The sequence below is a fragment of the Eschrichtius robustus genome, chromosome 19 (assembly GCF_028021215.1).
Source record: "Eschrichtius robustus isolate mEscRob2 chromosome 19, mEscRob2.pri, whole genome shotgun sequence".
NCBI lineage: Eukaryota > Metazoa > Chordata > Mammalia > Artiodactyla > Eschrichtiidae > Eschrichtius > Eschrichtius robustus.
In genome coordinates, this window is record NC_090842.1 from 5207224 (window position 1) to 5229581 (window position 22358).

At 47.4% G+C, this 22358-nt stretch overlaps 2 protein-coding genes across 9 annotated transcripts in view; one reads left to right on the forward strand and one right to left on the reverse strand.

The window, feature by feature from the left end:
• The window catches only part of DNAAF1 (dynein axonemal assembly factor 1), a 27303-nt gene extending 16039 nt beyond the window's left edge, over positions 1–11264 (reverse strand). The window contains exons 1-6 of the mRNA XM_068529121.1: positions 11043–11264; positions 8700–8835; positions 8157–8248; positions 6308–6529; positions 5997–6163; positions 2944–3065 (exon numbers count right to left, since the gene is read on the reverse strand). Of these exons, the coding sequence (XP_068385222.1) occupies positions 2944–3065; positions 5997–6163; positions 6308–6529; positions 8157–8248; positions 8700–8835; positions 11043–11097 (794 nt within the window). The 5' untranslated portion in view covers positions 11098–11264. The remainder of the gene's footprint in view (positions 1–2943; positions 3066–5996; positions 6164–6307; positions 6530–8156; positions 8249–8699; positions 8836–11042) is intronic.
• Positions 10910–22358, forward strand: part of HSDL1 (hydroxysteroid dehydrogenase like 1) — a 17449-nt gene continuing 6000 nt past the window's right edge. The window contains exons 1-4 of one of the 8 annotated variants that reach the window (XM_068529124.1): positions 11415–11492; positions 17564–17715; positions 18757–18815; positions 21714–21939. In XM_068529124.1, coding sequence (XP_068385225.1) covers positions 21720–21939 — 220 coding nt within the window. In that variant the 5' untranslated portion in view covers positions 11415–11492; positions 17564–17715; positions 18757–18815; positions 21714–21719. Of the gene's footprint in view, positions 10927–11404; positions 11493–13332; positions 13412–17563; positions 17716–18756; positions 18816–21250; positions 21356–21713; positions 21940–22358 lie in introns of those variants that run through there. The other 7 variants (XM_068529125.1, XM_068529128.1, XM_068529123.1 and 4 more) reach the window with 7 other exon arrangements.

The following is a 22358-nucleotide window of genomic DNA, read 5'->3' on the forward strand; positions in this document are numbered from 1 at the left end:
CATTGCAGCACTATTTACAATAGCCAGGTCATGGAAGCAACCTAAATGCCCATCGACAGACGAATGGATAAAGAAGTTGTGGTACATATATACAATGGAATATGACTCAGCCATAAAAAGGAATGAAATTGGGTTATTGGTTGAGACGTGGATGGAGCTAGAGGCTGTCATACAGAGTGAAGTCAGTCAGAAAGAGAAAAACAAATATCGTGTATTAACGCATATATGTGGAATCTAGAAAAACGGTACAGATGAACCGGTTTGCAAAGCAGAAATAGAGACACAGATGTAGAGAACAAACATATGGACACCAAGGGGGGAAAGCCAGGGGGTGGTGGTGGCGTGATGAATTGGGAGATTGGGATTGACATATACACACTAATGTGTATAAAATGGATAAGTAATAAGAGCCTGCTGTATGAAAAAAAAACAAAAAAAATGTGGGCTTTCCAAATGGAATATTATTTCACAGCATTATTTTGGAAGTCTTTACTGACACAGGCTGCAGTGTGGGTGAACCTTTAAAATATGCTCAGTGAAAGAAGCCATTCACAAAAGACCACATAGCGTATGACTCCATTTATAGGAAATGCCCAGAATAGGCAAATCCAGAGAGATAGAGAGTAGATTTGTGATTGCCAGGGGCTGGCAGAGCGGGGTTGCGGAGTGACTGCTAATAAGTAAGGGTTACTTTTTGAGGTGATAAAAATATTCTAAAATTGATTGTGGGGTGTGGTTGGACAACTCTATGAACATACTGAAAAAACCACTGAATTGTACACTTGAAATGGGTGAACTGTTCTAAAGGCTGGGGATACAGCAGGTAACATAAGAGATGACATCGCTTGCTCTGTTAGAGCTGCCCTTTTATGGGGAAACAAGTATGTCAGAGGTGGATGTGTCTTGAGAAATCAGGCTGAAGAGACAGCAGGTGGAAGTGGCAAAGGTGCTACTTAGATAGGTGGTCACACTCATGGAGCTCTTCAGAAGATGACAGGTGAGCAGACACCTGCAAACACCTGTGAAGAGCATCCCAGGTGGAGAGAACATCAAGGGCCCAGTGTGGAACAGCTAGAGAGTGCTGGAATGAGGCTTCAAACCCAGGTGAACCCAACTCCTGAAGAGAAGTCATGCTGCACCGTCCAGGGCGGGGGTCTCCCTGCTGAGGGCCCAGCTCAGGTCCCTGTTTACACTTTCCTGCTGGGCGGCACTGCTGCAGTGTGGGGACTCACAATCCTCCGGGACAGCCCCTCCCGCTGGTTCCCTCCTCCTACCAGCTGGTACCTGCTTAAGTCCCACGTGATACTAACGGATACTCACAAGGACCCCGCGGTCGGTATTGTCCCCACTTTCCGGATGAGGAACCTGAAGCTGGGGAGGTTGGCGCTCAGCCATGGGCACAGGACCCACAGCTGCAGAGCTGGGCTTGGAGGTCCGCCCGCAGGCCCTGCCCTCCCGCCATCCCCCTGAACACCCAGGGCTCGGTGCTGGGGAAACGGATGCATCTCGGCCTGACTGCCCAAAAGCAGGGATCCTGGTTCTCTTACCTGGTCCAAGTGGAGGCTCTCCCTTCCGACTGAAATCTGTGTTAGTTTGACTAAAATCTGTGAGTCCAAAAACACACTACCAGCTACGTTTCCTTTTAAGTGTTGGAAAATTCAGATATGCACTTCCCTTCAGGCCATCCCAGTTACTGAGGTTTTATTCTAAGCTGGAATGAATGAATAGTGACCTCAATCAAAAGGTAAATTAAGGGAATTTCCTGGAAGTCCAGTGGTTAGGACTCTGTGCTTTCACTGCCGAGGGCGAGGGTTTGATCTCTGGTCGGGGAACTAAGATCCCACAAGCCACGAGGCGCAGCCAAAAAGAAAAAAAAAGGTAAATTAAAAACCCAGATAAAAGCAGTGATGATACACATGGCAGTCCCGGGTTCAATATTCTCGATATGCAAAGAGCTCTTATGAATCAGTAAGAAAAAGCATCCCCCCAAAAGGAAACTGGGAAGAAATCATGAATGCAATACTCATAGAGAAGGAAACATAAATGCCCAACAAAGGTAGTAAAAATGACCAACTTCATCAGTTACCCAAAAATGCAAATTTAAAACGAGGTACTGGGACTTCCCTGGTGGCACAGTGGTTAAGAATCTGCCTGCCAATGCAGTGGACATGGGTTCGAGCCCTGGACCGGGAAGATCCCACATGCCGCGGAGCAACTCCCACATGCCGCGGAGCAACTAAGCCCATGCGCCACAACTACCGAGCCTGCGCTCTAGAGCCCGCGAGCCACAACTACTGAGCCCATGTGCCACAACTACTGAAGCCTTTGTGCCCTAGAGCCTGTGCTCTGCAACAAGAGAAGCCACCGCGATGAGAAGCCCGCACACTGCAATGAAGAGTAGCCCCTGCTCACCGCAACTAGAGAAAGCCCGCGTGCAGCAACAAAGACCCAATGCAGCCAAAAAAATAAATAAATGAATAAAAATTAAATAAATAAAACGAGGTCCCACCTTCACTCATCAATTGGCCTGGCAATGGTTTTTGTTTTTTTTTTTTACATGGCTGTGTCTGGGGAAGTTATAAGTTGATACAAACATTCTAGAAAACAATTAGAAAATATTTTTAAACACCTTTTAAAAGTCTCAAACCACAGTCTTTAATCCAATAATACAACTCAGGGTTCCATCCTAAGGAAATAACCGGCCACGAGATCAGAGACTTATATAGAAGGATAATTATCAAAGGATTATGAAAAATCTATGAATAAGTGCTCAAAGACGGAATTTCCTATTATAAACAATCATGTAAGCCATTAAACCTATTTCACTGGAATATTTAATGATGTGTGGAAATGCTCAAAAATCAGAAATTTTTAAAAGTTTAATATTGAGCATGCTCAACTATTACCTGTTAAGTATGATCAAAAGGCGTTTCGTTTCCTTACCTGTCCTTTGGAAAAACTGGTCTATCATCCAGGTATGTTAAATGTTTTAGTCGAACAGTGACTGTCCTTCGATAATTAGGGATGTTCCTAGTCACTGGGTTTCCCATCAAATTCAGTACACGCTGGAAGCACACAGGCAGAACCACGTTAATCACTGAAAAATGGATGCGATTAAAACAGTTAATATGTGCAGTGCTCTGAAAATAAATAAACAGGGAGTGTCAACATCAAATCATGAAGACGGTATCAGAGAAGGCAGAGGCTGTCTTTGTTTCTCCGCCATCAGAACTGTCCCGAGAATTGGGCAGCCCTTTCTTCTATTACACTTGAACTTCAGATCCTAACCCTCATCGTCCTTCCAGAACAATATTGGAAAACACTTCCTGAGGCCTTTGCCCAAGGGCGGTGATTGCATTAGTTTTGCTCGCCCAATCTCTTTTACTGAAATTAATCTCCAGTTGATCGTTTTCTGTCCTTCCCAGCCAGGACCCATTTTAAGAAAATGTACACAGCAGCTAGACAGATAAGAAGTGGTGACTGAGGGGATAGGATGCAAAGTGCCTGCTTATCTACTGCCAGGCTTACAGGTCTCCCGGATGTCAAGTTGGGACCAGGAAAGGGAAAGTGACACAGCAGTGCCAGTGCGCCGTCCTCCCCCCCTCTTTAAATACTGTCACCTCCCCTCCTGCCGATGAAACTCAAGAAGGTGAATGGTCAAGGTGACATGTGGGTGAAACATTTAACATCGGTTTGCCTGAACTGGTGAAATGTTTTTCATATCTAAAGTGATTTTTCGTGTTCAGGAAAATAAATACACTGGTTCAAGTGACCTGTTCTGTGGGGCTGAGTGGGGGGAGCAATGTGCCCCAGGGACAGGGGCTAAAGGGCTGCGTGTGTATGGAGAATGTAAAAGCCATCACAAAACAACCATGAGGCAGACTGTTCTTGTTATGGATTGAATTGCACCCCCCCAGCAAGCTCATATGCTGAAGTCCTAACCCCCAGCGCCTCAGAATGTGACTGTATGTGGAGACAGGGTCTTTGAAGAGGTGATTAAGATTAAATGATGTCATTAGGGTGGGGCATGATCCAATAGGTCCTTGTAAGAAGAGGAGATTAGGACACAGAGACACACACCGAGAAGGCCATGTGAGGACCCAGGGAGAAGACGGCCGTCGACATGCCAAGGAGAGAGGTCTCAGGAGAAATCAAGCCTGCTGACACCTTGACCTCGGACTTCTAGCCTCCAGAATCATGAGAAAATAAATTTCTGTTGTTTAAGCCACTCAGTCTGGTACTTTGTTATGGCAGCCAGGCCAAAAAAAGGTATTATAATACAGCTTTATATTATCACCATATACTGGTGATAATATAAATTCTAAATTAGTCTTTGGTGACAGTCTGCTCTACAGATTGTTCTTGAACTATGATTTGCTTACTGTTTTTCTTTAAATGGACTCACTTTTTCCTTCTTATCCACACCCTAAGCAGTAAACAGTGAACTCAAGTTTTTTGTGTGCTACTCGGAATATTTTTTCCTAGTTCACATGACAACACATATACACTAAAAAGCAAGGAAGTCGTCAAAGGCTGCTGGAGTTGAGTCCAGAGGACACAGGAGCCGCCTGGAGGGGCTGCCACAGGCCAGAAGATGGGACCATTCAATCACCCCAAATTAAAATGACAGCACGGGTGAAGTCATGTCAAATACTGTATCTGTAAATCTTTGTGTTCGCGATGAAAACGTGAACCTTTAGAGGTTCAACCTCATTGTCACCTTTAGAGGTTCCTACGTTCTTGACTCATTTCTCTGAAAAGGAATACATAAAAAGAAAAAAAACCGACAAGCGTTTATCCTAGCTTTTTCTTTCTTTTTTAAAAAATATTTATTTATTTATTTGGTTGCACTGGGTCTTAGTTGTGGCAGGTGGGCTCCTTAGTTGCGGCTCACGGGCTCCTTAGTTGCAGCTCACTGGCTCCTTAGCTGTGGCGTGTGCACTCTTAGTTGCGGCATGCATGTGGGATCCAGTTCCCTGACCAGGGATCGAACCCAGGCCCCCTGCATTGGGAGCACGGAGTCTTACCCACTGCGCCACCAGGGAAGTCCCTATCCCAGCCTTTTCTATATGCACTTTATATTAGGGAGGCATGAATTGATGAGCAAAACTGCTCTTTGTGGAAGCATTCCAGCTAATAGGTGCAGAAGGAATAAGACACTTAGAATATGGTCACTGGGTGACCCCTAACGAAATCACACATGGAGGCAACGTGCATCGGGAGCTGCAGGAACAATCAGGGGAAGGGTTGATGAGGGACTTCATGAAGGCTGGGTCTGATTGACAGCAGCCAAAGCCACGAGTCAAGCTTAAAGTTACAAAAAGAGAGGCAACCAGACTTACAGGTGCCCTGATTGATGCAACAGCAAACCTCAAAGTTATATTCTGAGCCTGGATCTGATCAGGTCTCTGGCTCCATCATCATCATTTTACAAGAGATACTGGGGACAGCAGAACACGTTAAACCACACCATGAGGGTGCAGTCAACTGAATCCAGGAAGTGGCTGGCAGCCAGAGGAGGGACCTGGTTTCCTCAACAGATTTATGGGGGTGGGGGAAAACAGCCAAGGGGAGACTGTGATAGATCGAGAGATTTGAGAGGTGCATAATCCAAATACGATGTGTGGATCTGGTTTGGATTTGCAAAACCCAACAGTCAAAGCGCATTTTTGAGACAAGTGGGGAACACTGAATATGGACTGGTTATTAACTGTCATTCTGATAATGTTTTAGATATAATAGCAGTATTGCGATGGTGCTTTGAAAAAGTCCTTGTCTGTCAAGAATACACCCTGAAATATTCATGGGTGAAACGATAGCGGCACCTGGCACTTCAAACACTCCAGCTAGAAATACAGAGAGGGAAAAAGAACGTGTGATGCGTGTTAAGAAAGCAGGGGGAGAGGAAGGGGGAGGGGAGGGAGGGGAAAGAGAAGACAGATTTGCTGTCTGCAGAACACAAGGTAACGCAAGTTGCGTGCGTGTGTGTGTTTTACCAAGTCGGGCATGCTCTCGAGGATGCTCAGGATCTCCGGGTCACTCAGCTTGTTGTGGGAAAGGTCAAGGACACAGAGCTTCAAACACTCCTTGAGATGCTGAGCGTCTTCCACGGTCTCTAAGTGGTTGTGGGCCATCTGGAGCGTGTTGAGGACCGGCAGGCAGGCTGGAAGGGGAGGTCGGCAGGGGGTAAGTGACACGGGTGGAGAAGGGTGTTACGAACCTCCGCTAGGAAACGGTGGTGGACGCGGGGGCCTAGAGAACGCCCACCCCCGCCCCGCCCCGCCCCGCCACGGCGGGGCCTTCGTACAGAGGTTTTCAATGGTCTTGATGTAATTGTTGCTGACGTTGAGAGCATCCAGTTTCTGCAGAGGTTCTAGGTTCTCGACCTTACAGAGCAAGTTCACTTGCAAGAAGAGGCATCGCAGTTCCGTTTGGGCCTCTAGGTTCTCGATTTTCCGTATTCCGTTGCACTCCAGCCAGAGACAACGCAGCCCTGTGTACTCTTCCAAGTTCTCGATGCGGCCAAAGCCTAGTGGGGAGGAAGGGGCAGTTGGTTACGCTTCCACGCGCTCAGAGGCACAGGGGCCACCCTCTTGTTTGCCTACCTGCCCAGCATCCACACCTCCTTCCTCACTCACACCACGGCCTCTTCGGAGGGACATCCCTGTCCTGATACTACCCCTTGGCTCTCTGCAGGGAGCTGGTCACGCTTAGCCAAGTGGAGCCAACCTTCATGAATCCTGGGGAGCTTTGCTGGCTCCACTGGAGAGCGGTAACTCTCTGCGAGAATTGCCGGCCTGGTAGGGTAGAGCCCAACACTGGAGCAGCCACCTTCCCTTCTCGCCCGGGAGTGGGGGGAAGTGAGGGGTGACCTGTCTGAAATGAATGAGCACCAGGGAAAGCAGGGCCAAGGAAAGGGGAGAAACAGCCTCGTGAAGATACGTGGTGAGCACCAGGATCCAGCTGTACCTGAAGCCCGTCCAAACTTCGGGTCTGGTTTTACGGTATTTTTCAGTTTCATGAGCCACATTTAAGGTGAGGAAAACAAACATTTTTGTTTCCTCGAGTGACTCATTATAGATTTGTAATTCACGGCGCACCTGCTAGTACCAAAACTTTTTCAAAGCCATTTGTTTTGTTGCCTGAAAAGTTTTAACCAAAAGTTTTTATTAAAAAAGGGTAATAGCAACGGTGAGGGCAGAACCACCCAGCTAAGTCATTTCCCAGATTCCTGACCCTCAGAAACAGTATCAGATAAAAATAATAATAATTTTTTTAAGTTGGTAAGTTTGGGGATAATTTGTTTGGCAGCAGTAGATAATATAGGCATATCTCTCTCCTAATTCTTCCACCTCTCCGACTCTTTCTACTTGGTCTAACCCACTGGGTCTTCTTCTTCTTCCCACCTCTTAAATATTGGTCCTCTGGGGTCTGCCCTCCTAAGTCATCTTATCACTGTTACACCTAGACGTTGGGTGGAGGGTTTTGGAGGGGGCAACGTGGAGGTGAGGAGACCAGTTAGGGGTCGTTCCACACCTTTAAAGTAGTTGTGCTGCTGGAGCCCTCTGTGAATCTCCCTGAACCTTCTCACAGTGGCCGCCCTATCCCCCAAGACGCCAAAAGCACCTTTACCATACCCGTCTCTGTATCTTCAGCACTTGCCGGGCACACAGAAGGCTCTCAGTAAACATTTACTGAACAAATGAACATAAAGATGGTCCGATGAAGCAGGGTGGCCATCCCAAACTCAGCACAGGGTTGGGAGTTATCATTCTGCTTCCTCATTGCTGGAATAGCCCCGTCTATGAACCTGAACTTAAGTTTATGTGTGATACTGGACACCGACACAGTCCTTCACAACGTAACCCTCCCAAGCCCAAAGTATTTACAAGTAGCTACTGGTTCGAAAGAGTATGAGTCCTTTAGCAAATATAAATAAAAGATACCAATGTGTTTCCCTTGAACCCATATTAACTCCAGTCACGTTAAGACTTTTTCTTCAAAGGAATATTATTGCTTTTCCATGCGTCTCCACTAAGCTCTGAAATTTCTACTTAAATGTAAGTTAAGAACACCAGATGATCCCTGCGAGTAATTCTTAACACCACTAGAGTCTTTCCACCTGACATGAGGTAGCTCCTCCACCGGACCCTTACCTTTATAGTGTAAATACAGCGTATCGTTCAGTGCTGGGGTAATATAAAGCTTGTGCTTCTTGCACAGTTTTTGTAGAAAATTTTTAGTCATTCTGTTGAATGAAAAACGTGAACAAGAAATTTATTTCAATTTGTCAGCTGTAAAATACATCCCATAAATTCTTTGCCACACCCATTCCGTCCACAAATTCCACAATATTCTATATGCCCAATGACTTTGTTTATAGCTTTCAAGGCCTCATCCAATATTGTGACTTTCAGCCTTCTCAAAAACTGCAAAGTGTGTTCTAATAGAAATACCTTTGTGTCATCAAGAACTACTCATGTTTCTCTCTCTCCAGGTCCAGTATTAACGTTGTATAGATCGTGGTTAGTTATGCCAGAGAGCAACGCCATCCTGACTCTGAGACTAATCCTCAGACATGGGGCCGACTATTTAATCTCTATGAGCCTCAAGTTCCTCATCTGGACAAAGGGGTGATTATCACATCCACCTTAAGAGGGTAAAAGCGTGCTGTGAGTGGCAACAGCACACCCACGTACCTGGGGCCACGATCTTCTTTGTCGTCTCTTTGGTGTGCTAAGCGACCATCTGACCAGCTATCACCACTGTGTTTCTGCTCGCTGAGGTAGGAAGTGTCCGAAGGACCCACGTGTGTTTCCTTAGGATCATTAATTTCTGTAAAATAAGAGACTGGTTCTATAGAGATCGAGAAATGTATAAAAAATGTCCCCCAATTTCAACCTGATGAATAACTGTCCGCTTTTAGCATGGAACCGGTACTCTTTAAATGTATCACAGTGATTTTTAAAGCACTGATAAGGACTATGAAAATTTCACTTCTAGGCAGATCTTTGATACAACCTCTTGTACAGCTGGACACGGAGACGTGTGCAAAGATATTCACTTCTGCGTTACTTGTAACAGCCAAAACCTATTAACAATGCAAATGTTCATCCATAGGGACTGGTTAAATAAAGCAACAGATTATTATTCTGCCTTGGAATAGAATGCACTGGAGCTACGTCAATCAATATGGATAATTCGCAGAAACACATATGGAGTGAAAAAAGCAAGTTTCATAATAAGCACAGGATATCATTTACATAAATCAAACCCACACAAACCTATGCTACGCATTGTTTAAGGATAGATAGATCGATAGGGAGATAGATAGGGAGAGAGACAGACGAGATTGAAAGAACCCACACAAAATTCTGGAGGCGGGGAGAAGGTAATGGGACTAGGAATAGAGGTGGGGTAGGGCAAAAAAACATCAAGTTTATCTGAAATGTTTTATTTCTTTAAAAAAAGACTTCAGGTACATGTGATTAAAATGCTAATCATTTTCAATTCTCGGTGGCGATACACGGGTGTTTGTTATAATGTTCTCTGTTCTTTTTAAAAAGTTCTCAAAAAAGGAGGGAGGACCAAGATAGAGGTAGGGGATTAAGAAATATAAACTGCCCTCTATAAAATAAATAAGCTACAAGGATGTATTGTACAGCATAGGGAATACAGCCAATATTTTATAGTAACTGTAAATGGCATATAATCTATAAAAATTTTGAATCATTATGTTGTACACCTAAACTAATATAATATTATAAGTCAACTATACTTCAATTTTAAAAAAAGCTCTCAAAAAACACACAAGAAGAAACAAAAATGATGGGAATATCTTTGGTAGAAAGAAAATGAACACGTTCAAATGCACTTATTTTTCTTTAAAGGTCAATCAAAATTGGCTGATTCAAATGCACTTAATCTTAAGGGCTGTTTGCTGCTGCTCTCTGGGTGTCCCTGTGGACTACCGAATGAGATTCAACACTCCGTGTGTGGGACTGTATCTTATAATTTCCCATTTCCCACTGCATACAATGCCCAGCCACAAGAGGCACGAGATACAGGTTTGTGGAAGAAAGACTAGGTGCTCAATATACATAATAATTGATTGGTTATATTAATAGCAAGAACTACCATTTATTACTGGCCCAACGTATGCCAGACACTCTAATTACAGCTATCTCGCTTGCAAAACAGGAGAGTGCCCCATGGAGAGCTTAAGCTCTGGGCAAACAGCCATAAAGCCGGCAAGTTGCAGAGGGGTAGTGTGAACCCAGCAGGAGGGGCCTCAAACCTGTGTCTGTGCACAGAGCAACATGGCTTCCCTACAGCAACTCTTACAGGGCTTGCCTGGACAGTCAATGCTCAAGATATATTTGTTGGCTGGGTTCAGAAAATGAGACACAAATCAAGTAGCTTCTTTACCAGTCCCTAAAAAGTTTCCCTTACAGTCCAAGCCAAGCAGGAGCGGAGGCTGTTTTCTAAGCCCATTCCGGAAAACTTTGTTGAGGAGTCACGTCAGAAGCACCAGCTTGTCATTCACTCTGTCTACCACAGATCAGGCACTGGACCGGCCACTGCCAGTTCAATCAGGATGTCCTGCCCTGACATAGCTTGCCGTCTAGAGGGGGAGAGAGCCTTTGATCTTACATGGTGCCGGCAATAAAGGGAAACATTCAAAACATTAAAAAGTTGGGCGGTGGGGAGAATGGTGTGTTCAGTGAGGGCTTGGGCTCTGGAGTCAGACTGTCCAGGCGTGAGTCTGTTCTGTCATTGACTGGCTGAGGGTAATCTGTTTGGAGCAAGTTCTATAACCTCTTTAAGTTCCAGGTTCCTCATCTGTATGAAACGGGGAGAGGAGTGCCTACCGCAGAGCGAGGGCGTATGGCTCGAAGGCAGTGAGCGCACGGCACGCATCGTTTAGTAAGTGTGGGTCGCCATTATTATTATTATTATTACTGCTGGCTGTGAAGACTAGGTGTGTGGTGCTGGGGCGCAGCCCGTCGCCCCCCTCGCCTCCCTGGGGCGGCTGTCGGCACCTTCCTTGCGGCCCCCTTGGCCTGCGTTCCCGTGGTCACCCGCCGACTCCTCCATGGCTGGCTCCAAGCCCGGCTCCCGCGCGCAGTCCTGCTCCGCTCCCCCGTCCGCCACGGGCTGCGAGGCCTCGCGGTGCACGTTTATTCCGGAAACACGGAACACCCCGTAGCAGTGGGGACGCCCGGTTGTGTGGGATCACTATGTCCTCCAGCCCGCCAGGCCACTCTGCGTCTGCGTCTGCGTCGTTGGCAGCCCTACGCTTCCCTGGTCCCCCCGGCAACCGCTGCGCACTCGCACTCGGGACGCCGGGGGCGGGTCCCGTAACGGCCCCGCCCCCAGCGCGTGCGCGGGTCACGTGGGGGCGCGGCCCGCGGTAGCTGCGGCGGCGGTGACGGGGGCGGTGGCCGAGCGTCTTTGGTGGGACCGGCTCCGAGACTGCGTCGCCTCTGCAGGTACCGCGCCCCCCACGCCGGGCCCTGGGCCCCGGACCCTCCTGGTCTCCCTCGGCGCCCACTGGGACTTCGGCCCGGCCCCTCCTTCTGCGCCCCACCACGCCCCCCTGGACTAGTGCCCTCAGCGCCGAGACACCCAGGCCTCCCGGACCCTTTCGTCCCTCCCTTCCCTCGGACCCCGCCCCCAGCGTCCTTCCTTCCAGAGTGTGCCCCCAGAGCGCCCCTTCCACAGCTCCGTCCCGGCGTTGCACCCACACGGGACTCCCTTTTCTGGGCCCGCCCCTCCCCCAGGACCCGGCTGACCTGGGGCCCCAGCCACCCCGAGCGCGGGCCCCACTCTTTCCCAGACCTGACCCAGGTGCTCCGCACGAGGCTCTGAAGATCACCCCTTTGTGCTTCTTTATTGTCGTTTCCAAAGGACTTGGTCTGAGTGGGATTGGTTGTCGTCGTCTTTGTTCTGAAGTAGAAGTAATTCACAATAAGGGAGCTCTTGGAGAAAGGGCCCCACCAGTTCCCCAGCGGCGGTCGTTTGTTCGGCCCTGCCCGGTGCTGGAGGGGAAGGGTTCTGGAGACCAGTGAGGCTGTCGCTGTTCCAAAGGAACGTGCAGTCCAGACACAGACCGGCGCTTGAAGCCAAACCCAGCGGCCCTCTCGGTTATGCTAGCAGGATGCCTGCCTGGGGGTCTTACAGTGGGCGTCGCCAGCCAGGGCTCAGGACTTTCGTAGACCTTGATCTGAATGCCCACAGCCCATTTCTTCACTTTACCTCGGTAAGCCTCAGTTTCCCTGTCTGTAAACTGGGAACGATTAAAACTCTGCCTCGTAAGGTTGATGAGAGGGCAAGTCCGATGATAGGAATAAAGCACTTAGCGGAGTCTCTTGCATAAAGCCAGCTCTCCGTTTTAACCCTGAGCACTGCAAATAGACAAGCGTTAACGTTGAACCCTGAATTACAGTGGCTAATAGCCAAGGTTTATGGAGCAGTTATGTTCTGGGCTCTGTGCTGAGTGCTTTTTACATATGATCTACTTTAATTCTCATTATAATCTTAGGCAGGAACTGTTAGCCCCATGTTTACAGGTGATGTAAGGTGAAGTAATGTCACCTTCACCCAAGACACACAGCTCTGACATGGGGAGCGTGGATTCGAATCCAGGATGTCTATTTTCAGAGTCTGTGGTTATAATCGCTACAGTAATGTTCCAGGGGTATAGAGTTCAACAAATTGGTATTTTTTTAGCAGATTTTTTCTTTTTGAGATAAAATTCACATAACGTAAAATTCACCATTTTAGCCATTTAAAGATGTACTGCTCATAGCAGCATATTCACGGTGTACAGTCCTCACCACTAGTTAATTCCAGAACATTCTTATCGTCCCCCAAAGAAATCCCACCCCATTAGCAGTCGCTCCCCATTTCCCACTCCCCCTGTCCTGTGGCAGCCCTCATCTACTTTCTGTCTCTGGATTTGCCTTTTCTGGACAGTTCATATCCATAGAATCCTATGATGTGTCGCCTTTTGTGTCTGGCTTCTTTCGCTCAGCATACTGTTCGCAAGGTTTGTCCGTGGCATAGCATGTATCCATACTTCATTCTTTTTATTGCTGAATAGTGTTCCATTATGTGGGTAGACCACATTTTGTTTATCCATTCCTCTGTTGTTGGACATTTGGGTTGTTTCCACTTTTTAGCTAGTGAATAATGCTGCTATGAACACAGCTGTACAAGTTTTTGTGTGAGCCTAAGTCTTCGGTTATCTTGGGTCTATATCTAGGAGTGGATGCTATCATTATTTTAATTCCCGCTGCACAAAGGGAGACCTGAAGCTGAGGGCTGTCGGATCTTGGATGAGAACTCCCGTGCTCTGCTCTTTGCATGCACTTCAGGGTAGTGGCATACTGCAGCTTGGCAAAGGAAGGTAAGGAAGTTCCAGAAAGTCATGATACACCCATAATAACTTCGTCAAAGTGCTGATGCAAAGTTTGAGAAGCTTCTCAAGTTTTCTCTCCCCGAGAGGGAAGTTTGAACTTTGAACACAAAGCATTATTTTCTTCTATTTACTAAATAAATATCATATACTTAGCACCATGCCAGGTGCTGAGGAGGAATAGTAAAGATGGATGTGATCCCAGCCTCACACCATCACAAGGCTGTGGGAGGATTGAAGAATTAAATCTGAAAAACAAAACTGTAAAAAAAATTTTGGAAAATAATATGGGAAAATATCTTTATGACTTGGGACTAGGATGGGATTTGTGAAATAAAACATGACAAGCCCAAACCATGCAGGGAAAAGATAGATAAGTTTGACTACATTAATATGAAGACATTCAGTTCATCAAAAGCACTATAAAGAGACAAAGCGTACAGAGAACTAGTATCTACAATATGGAAAGAATTCCTATAACTCTGAAAGAAAAAGAAGACAACACGTCAAAAGCTAGGAACAGGCATTTCATAGATGAGAAGACACAAACAGCACATAAACATCCAAAGAGTGCCAGTCAACCATATTAGTAGTCAGGAAATGCCAATGAAAACCGTGGTGAGATCCCATTTCACAGCCAGCCTTTGGCAGGAGGTGAACTGCTGGATGTTGCCAGCCATCGAGAGGAGGCAGCATGAGCTCACACTTGCTGCTGGTGGGCGTGTAAATTGGTGCAGCCGCTTTGGCAGCTTCTCGTTGTACGCGTGGATGCCCTGTGGCCCAGCAGTTCGACTCATAGGCCCATCCCTTCGAGAAACTCTTGTACACGTGCCCAGGAGACATGCACGAGAAGGTTCATGGCAGTGCCGTTCATAATTGTAAAGTCACAACCAACGAGAACAACCCATCAGCAATAGAATGGTTATGTGAATTGTGTGTCTGTACCGGGAGGCAGCGCGGCAGTGAGAGTATACGGCCCACAGCTGCGGAGGCGTGGGTGAGCCTCAAAAACAACGCTGAGTGAAAGAAACAAGTCACCAAAGGATACTTGGAGTTTGATTCCTTTATGTAAAGGTCAGAACCAGGGAAAACGGAATATTTCAGAATCCGTGCTGCAGTAATAGTACAACTGTTAAAAAAAAAAAAAGAAGCAAGGGAATATTACATCAGAATTTAGGAGATTGATTACCACCCCCCCCCCCCCCACCACCGGGTGGCAGAAGGGGATGTGACCAGGGAGGAAGCATCGGGGCTTCTAAGACTCTGCTTTGATTTGTGAAGTAGGGTGTCTGTGGGGGTGTTTTGTTCATTACTCTTTGAACTGTGCATAATAGGTTTTACAACTTTTGTGTACATTTTCCAATTTTCTTAAATTACAGAAAAATTAGTTTTAGATCTATTTCCTGCCCTCAAGAGGCCTTTGTTCTAGTTGAGGAACCAAGATAGAGTCCAGATACTGCACTGCTCCGCATTCTGTTTAAGTGTCACGTGGGGGAGAGAGACGGAGGGGAACTCATGCTGGTGGGTGTGGAGACCTGGGAAGGGAAGGGGAGAGGGGCGTGGGCCTCCCGTCCATCGGTCCATCCCCAGGGCTGGCGTGTCGTGGTGCTTGTCAGCGAGTCCTGGGACTGAGCTGGGGAGAAGGGGTGGGACTTGAGCTGGTCTTGTGAGGAGAGACAGGACGGGAGTGCTGAGAGCAAGGGTCTGAGTGAAGTGAGATTTCTATTAAAAAAAAAAGTTTAAAGTCCTAACCCTGCAGCCTTACTGAAAAGTTGGACAGTGCCGGCTGTTGACGAGGGTGGTGAGGACCACCTCAGCCAGTCGAAGATCTGAGGAGCCTCTGGGGATACTTTCTGGTTCCTGAACACACTGGAAGGTTTTGGTTTGAGGGATGTTTCAGGATTTGCAACTTGTCTCTATACTGTCTTAAAAACTAGACTGACAGTCTGTCCGTCCCTCCATCTTAATTTCCTGTGACTGCTGTAACAAATTGCTACAAGCCCAGTGGCTTAAAACAAGACATAGTTATTCTCTTACAGTTCTGGAGGTCAGAAGTCTCATGTCAGTCCCACTGGACTAAAGCCGGGGTGTCAGCACGGTTGTGTCACTTGGGGAGGCTCTGGGGAGAATCCGTATCCTGGCCTTTGCCAGATTCTGGAGGTGCCTGCCTTCCTTGACCTGTGACCCCTCTCTGCATCTTCAATCCAGTAGCCTCTGGTCTTTAAATCTCCCTGGCACGCTCTGACCTCTGCTTCTTGGTCACAGCTCCTTCTCTGACTCTGACCCTTCTGCCTCCGTCTAATAAGGACACGTGTGATCACGTTGGACCCACCTGGACAATGCAGGGTCATCTCCCCATCTCAAGATCCTTAATCTCCAAAGTCCCCTTGCTACGTGAGGTGACGTATTTACGAGGTTTGAGGATTAGGATGTGGGCATATTGGAGGGCCATTATCTACCGACCCCACTACCTTTTGTTTGGTGGTGTTTTAATTGTCTTTTTTCTATCATACTTGCTTTATTTTCTTTGAAAACATTTTGGACAATCTGTCTTATGTTCTTGTAGCACCACCCCCAGGTAGCATTCATTTGGATAGCCTGGGGATGCCTGTGTTTCAGCCAAGACACTGCTCCCAGAGCTCTTTGATTCCCGAAGGGTTTTGCATTAGGTCTGATCGCCTTTTTCACGGTGAAGTTGAGTCAGCTAAACTGTAGGTCGGGATAATGTTACAGGCACAGCAGCCGTGCTTTGAAGACGTGACTTTGCTCCTTGGAGTCTTGACCATAGTTTTCCCATGATGCCTTCATAGTTGTGAGGTTACCTCAAAGGGGTTTTTTTAGGCTTTTTTGGAGCAGTTTTGGGTTTATGATAAAATCGATAGGAAGGTACGGAGACCCCACATGCCGCCTACTCCGGCACGTGCAGAGCCTCCCGTGTATCAGCGTCACTCACCAGAGCGGTGCCGTTTCTACTGAGGGTGAGTCTACCCTGACACGTCATAATCACTCAAATTCCGTAGTTTACCTAAGGGTCCTTTAGCCCTGATGAATATTGCCCTGGAGAAGTAGAAAATGCCTAGAAGACAGTAGGGAATTGCACTGCTTTTCCTATTCCGGGGACAGTTCTGACTGTTTGCCTCTGTTGTTCACTGATGTTTTAGTTTCCGTAGAGGCAAGAAAACAAAGCTTTATAATAACTTGTACGGGTAGGGTGTAGAGGGACCAGGATTTTACTGTGTTTCAGTGTTGCTTTCTAAGTAATGGATTTCTCTAAGTTTTAGACTAGTACCTATGCACAGAACAATGAACTAGTCGAACCCCCAAAGCAAGTTAAAAGCTGCCTGCTATCTGTGCGTACCTTGGTAGGCTTCTCGACCTAAATGTGTAGTAAACCCCTTTAAAACTGCTTCCGTGAGCTTTCCTAGAACTGAATGGCTTTGGGGGGGGAGTCCTGATTTCTTCTTCCATTAGAAAGACATTATTTTCCATCAGCTACTTACGGATGAGGAGGGGATTAAGAGGATGTCGGGCGTGTAGAACTTCCAATCCTTTGCCATTTATGGTCCATCGAGGTGCGAGCAAATGGGTGAAAATGTCTGGCGTGTCTGAGGAGCGGCAGGGAGTCGGTCACAAAGCCGTGTGCTCTCCGTCTGGCTTTGCTTCGTCCCCGTCTGGATGGACCAGGGCCCAGGCCGCCTGACTTCCTGCCCGCGAGGCCACTGCCCCTCCACCGCCCCCAGCTGCCTTCTGCGCTAAACCTGATGAGCTCCTGCCTTTGGCCCAACGTTTCTGTGTGGCGTAAAGGCATCTCACAGCCTGGGCTCCCCTCCCGGCCCCGTTTCCACCCCAGGGTGCACATCCCGCGCTGTGAGCTCGTTGCTGCTGTCACCGTTTCCCCGCAGGCCGGGCTGTGCCTCCTCTCTGCCCAGGCACGTCTCGCCCCCGCCCTCCTCCCTGGGGAATCGCTCTGTTGAGAGACCCAGCACGGGTACTCGGCGTCCGACACTTACTCCTTTCTTCATTGCTGTCCTAGTAGTTTGGCTTTCCACGTAGACTTTCCTACAGCCTAGTGACCGTGTGTGTTTAGGCTTCTTGGCTGCATCGTTTATTATTCATAACTAAATTGGCGTTTGAATTTATCAGTCTTTTGTGAGTTTGGTTGGCGTGAGTCAGGTCTGTCCACGTTGAGCTGCCTCTGGGGAACGATGAGATGCATCTCAGACCGAGAATGCCGTCAGCCCTCTGATGATCCGCGATTAAAAAAAAGAATCCAGCAACGATAATCAACGTGTAAGGTAGCTGTCTGGGACGGAATTGCAATTTAAAATATCGTGACGGTCCCCCCTGACTGGTGGTGCAGGGGATCCAGTGGGTGGAGTTGAGAAGCGGGGTTGGAGGCCCTGGCACCGCTGGTCTCTGCTCCCCTCCGATGCCTGCACATCTCCTGCTGGGCCTGCGCAGGATGACCCCGGGGGCCTTGCCCACGAGGGGTTTCTTTTTGTAAAGGATCGCAGGTGTTGGTTTGGTGGTCCCCTCCCCGCGGGAGGGGACTGAGAGCTGAGCTAGGCTGGGTGGTGCGATTTCATGCAGCAGCTGATCTGGGAGTTCCTGCTCCGTCCGCGCCAGGGGTTGTGTGAGGTGCTGGAGGAGTATGTGTGTGGGGAGATCTGGCCCCCCAGGGAACGCAGCCTTGGGTGGGGGGTTTCAAAACGGAAACAGGCACCAGGCGGTGTCTAGGGTGGAGGGAGAGGGGAGAGGTGGCCCTGGCGTTTCCTTCCATCTCCTCATCCTTAAGCCCCCGGCCCCAGGCAGGCTGGAAGGGGCCATCCCTCCCTGCCGCTGGCGCCAGCCCAGGACCCACGTGCTCAGGTGGGCAGCCCGGATCAGCCGGGAGTGTGGAACAGGTGCTGCGGCCGGGCGGAGGGTCTAGTGCTCTGTGGCTGGAGCGCAGCACAGTGGTTTGCAGAGAGAAGGGTGAGGCCCGGGGAAGCCCAGCAGATGCCCGGGACACGTCGGGGGCAGGGTGTCTGCTCGCCGTCCTGGGTCTCCCTCCAAGCGGTCTGGACAGATTTTGTCCAGTGTGACGAAATGTTCCTTAAGGAACAAGGTGCGGGAGCCGGGTGCCTCCCAGCCCAGCCTTCCACCGGACGGGCCCTGGCGGCGCCTGCCGTCTTCCCAGACCAGGTGATGCGTCGCTGCCTGTGCAGGGAATCACGGCACGGGGGTGGTTCCGTTTCCTTAACTTTTAAAACGCTTCGGTCGTAGTTTTATATAAAACTTATCCCAGCTGAGCTGTGAAGGAGAGGCATTTGTGTCCTGTTGGTTTTTGTTCACAGCTTGTCCTGCAGAGAAGACAGAGCAGTGTATTCCTGAAGGCCCAGGGCTGGCAGAGGAGGTAAGAGGAAACCACGGGTACTTAATGACTTGAGCAGAAAAATCGGGGAACTCGGTCGCAGTCAGGCTTCTTTTGCTGAAGTTTTTCCTTCTGAGATGTTCGATTCTTGAAAAAAATGGTGTTTGAGAGGGTCGAAGTTCCCTTTACACAGCTTCCCCTTGGGGTGAGGTCATTCCCTGAGGCATACCTGACCTTTTTAGCTGGAACCCTATTACAGACGCTCCTGCAGTTCATTTTCCCACAAGTATTTCTTTGGCTGCGATCCATTAGTCCTTGATACGTGGTTTTCAGTTTTTCATTGAAAACACTGTTTTAACGTTTTAGATGTACGCCCACCTGTTATTTTGAAGAATAGATTTAATGTTCCAAGTATCTAGTTTTTTTGGTCATAGTTTTGTTATTTCGAATTTTATCACATTTTGTTTGAAAAGTTCTGGTGCATGCAAGTATTATGTTTCGCATTTGCTTTCCTCATGGCCTGGTATTTGATTAATTATGACAAAAGGCACGTGTCCACTTTAAAAAATTATTTCAGGAACTCCTAACTTAGGATGGTTGGACTTGGATTCTCAGTTTTTATGTTCTTCCTTGTAAGAAGCTAATGTTTGGGTTGTTTCTCTGGGAATCTTGAATTAGCACCATTCGGGGACGGCAGCCAATGTGAGCGCTCAGTGCCCGGCAGGGGCCTCTCCAGCCAGCACCTGCCTCCTCAGGATGTGGCTGTGTACTGAGATGGGACAGCAGGGGGGACCCTTGGAGAGGGTGACACGTCACTGCCTCATCGCTAGCATCCGGAAGCTTTGAGAGGCGCTCATGCGTAGCAGAAAAGGGGTGAACACATTTGAGGTGGATGGCCGTGACTCTGAACGTCTTTCAGAGGATTTGGAGCAGCGCCCAGAGTGTACTGCCTTAGTGGGGCGGACTGACCCGTAAAAGAAAAGCGTCTTCAGCCCAGACTGCACTGATCTTGATAGTTCATGTTTTAGGGAATCTCAGCCAGTGAGGTCCATGAAGAAGCATTACCCCAGGGGAGCATGTAATTGTTGTTATCTTGTTAAGTAATTGGTTTGTGTGCTTGACAAAGTTTATAATGTTTTCTTTTCTTGACCAATTTTGGCATCCTTATCATAGGAGGTAAGTTTCTCTGAACAGAACCCCAAAGTGTACAGCACTTTACTTACTGGAAGTAAGGTGGCCCCTTCAGTCATTTCCTGTATTGCTATTTGAGAAGGACGTTTCTTTAACTTACTTAGTGCCACACCAGCTTAGAGTTACGGTAGGAGTGGAAATTTTAACATTTGAGGGGTTATATCCTCATTGTGAGGCATTTAGGAATCCTACTGCCTGTTTCTTTCAGTTTTCTGTCATATTTCTTTTGTATGTTTTGTTGGTTTGTAATTTGGACTGCACACTCATGTGCATACTCGAGACACAGATACGTATAGATATATACGTATTTATATTCAGTAGTTTTTTTGTTATTTTATGTGCCTGTTACCACAGTGTGGTATCATTCTTACAGTGTGTTCCATTCCAGGGGTTAATTTGTTTTCTCCACTACGCAAACCTTGGTTGAGCTCAAATTGCATTGCGGTGGAGCGGGAAGGAATTCACTTATTCTTCCTTAAGCTTATGCCAATTTTTGCTGCTATCGTCGGGGATTTTTCTTAGTTCCAGGATTTATTTTTTTCCTATTCTAATGCAGTTTCTATGAAAGGGGCCACTTCCAGAAGTTTTACATAAATGTTTGTTTGGCTTAAATCTATTTTCTTTTATTAATATATAATAAATGCTGTATCCTTGTGTTTGTGCATATCTGAGCTCCCTGTAATTTCATTGTGGTCTGTTCTGGCCTTTCTGATGTTTGACCCTCACTTGATAGCACACAGTTGGCTCAGGCCTCAGTGGCTCCCCGGGTCAAGTCCAGGATGAAGTTCATCAGCCTTGGTCGTGCCCGGCCTTTCTCTGCCTTTCTGAGCACAGGCATACATACCCCAGTTCGTATGGCATTTAAAGTTGTTTTGTTAAATGTTCGTCTCTTCTTCTAGGTAGTTATTTACTTCATCTTTGAGTCCTTAGCGTCTGTCACGGTACATGGCACATAATAGGTGCATCGCGATGCTTGCTGTGTGAATACTTACAAGAATTGAACTGGGCTTTTCTTTCCCCAAACGTTAAGGGGCCAGGCAAAGGTAATGGTGCGCCAGTGACATCAGCAAGATGGAACGTGCTTATAAACTATCATTTGAGAAAACCATTTCCTCAAGTTTGGGGAGTATCTCTTTTTAAATATACATTTATGAATATTATTTATGCATAATCTAATTTATGTTTATTTGATGTTAAAGTTTATTAGAGCTTAGTTTTGTCTCAAATGGGTTGTAAGGTCTTTGAGGCCAAGGCCCTGTCTTAATATTGCCTCTGTTTCTTCTACTTTGTCTCTCCAGGGATTGTAGGCCCTCTGCGCTTGCCGGTTTTGAATAAATGTAAATTCAATAAAAGAAAGAAACATACCTCTCAGCTGTTATGTGAATTAAAAGGTCTGTGTCTGTCAGTGTGCTGGACCAGGAGCTTTTTTTGGCATAGGGCGTATTGTGTTCATCTCCGTAGCCACAACATTTAGCGCAGTGCCTGGATTTTAGTAGGAATTTGGTAACTCTTGATAACTATGTTGACTAATCTTCTTGGAAGGAAAGAACTTTATAAGCTACAGATGTTAAATAATGAGATCATAAATTGTCTGGATCCATGGGCTATGTGCATCTGAACAGTTACTGTTATTTGAATGCAAAATTGTTAAGCTCTGATGTCCTCAGATGCCTTCCTTCCCCCGCACTGTGCGTGTTCCTTTGACTTACTAAGCAAAGGCCACCTCTCTCTCGCTGCCCTCCCTTGCAGGCTGCCATGGCTGCCGTCGACAGCTTCTACCTCTTGTACAGGGAAATCGCCAGGTCCTGCAACTGCTACATGGAAGCCCTCGCCTTGGTTGGAGCCTGGTACACGGCCAGGAAAAGCATCACCGTCGTCTGTGACTTCTACAGCCTGGTCAGGCTGCATTTCGTCCCGCGCCTGGTGAGCAGAGCAGACCTGATCAAGCAGTATGGAAGATGGGCAGTCGTGAGTGGTAAGAGAGGAGTTTTCAGTTCTTGCCTAATCTAAAAATGAAATCATCTTTCCTGCTTAATCTGTGTTTTAAGTCGGATGCATCATTCCTGGAGTTACTGAATTTGATGTAATGTTTTCATGGGATAAAAAAATAAGACTCACTCTTATGATTATGTGCGCATTTCTTACCGCCCTCGTCTTGGAAGAATTTCCCTGTGATTCCTGTGCTTCTTATTCTGCCCCCTCCTGTTGCCAGCCCTGCTCCAGCCCCCGCTTCCTACCCTTTGCTTTTCCTTCTTGCTCTCTGTTTTGAAAGTGTCCTTACAAACTGGTACCACTTTCAGAAACACTTCCCTTATTTTAAATTGCATTTTAATTTACCATTGTTTCCCAGGAAAGTACCTCCTGGCACTCATTGAAGCCAGATGGGAGCTTGAA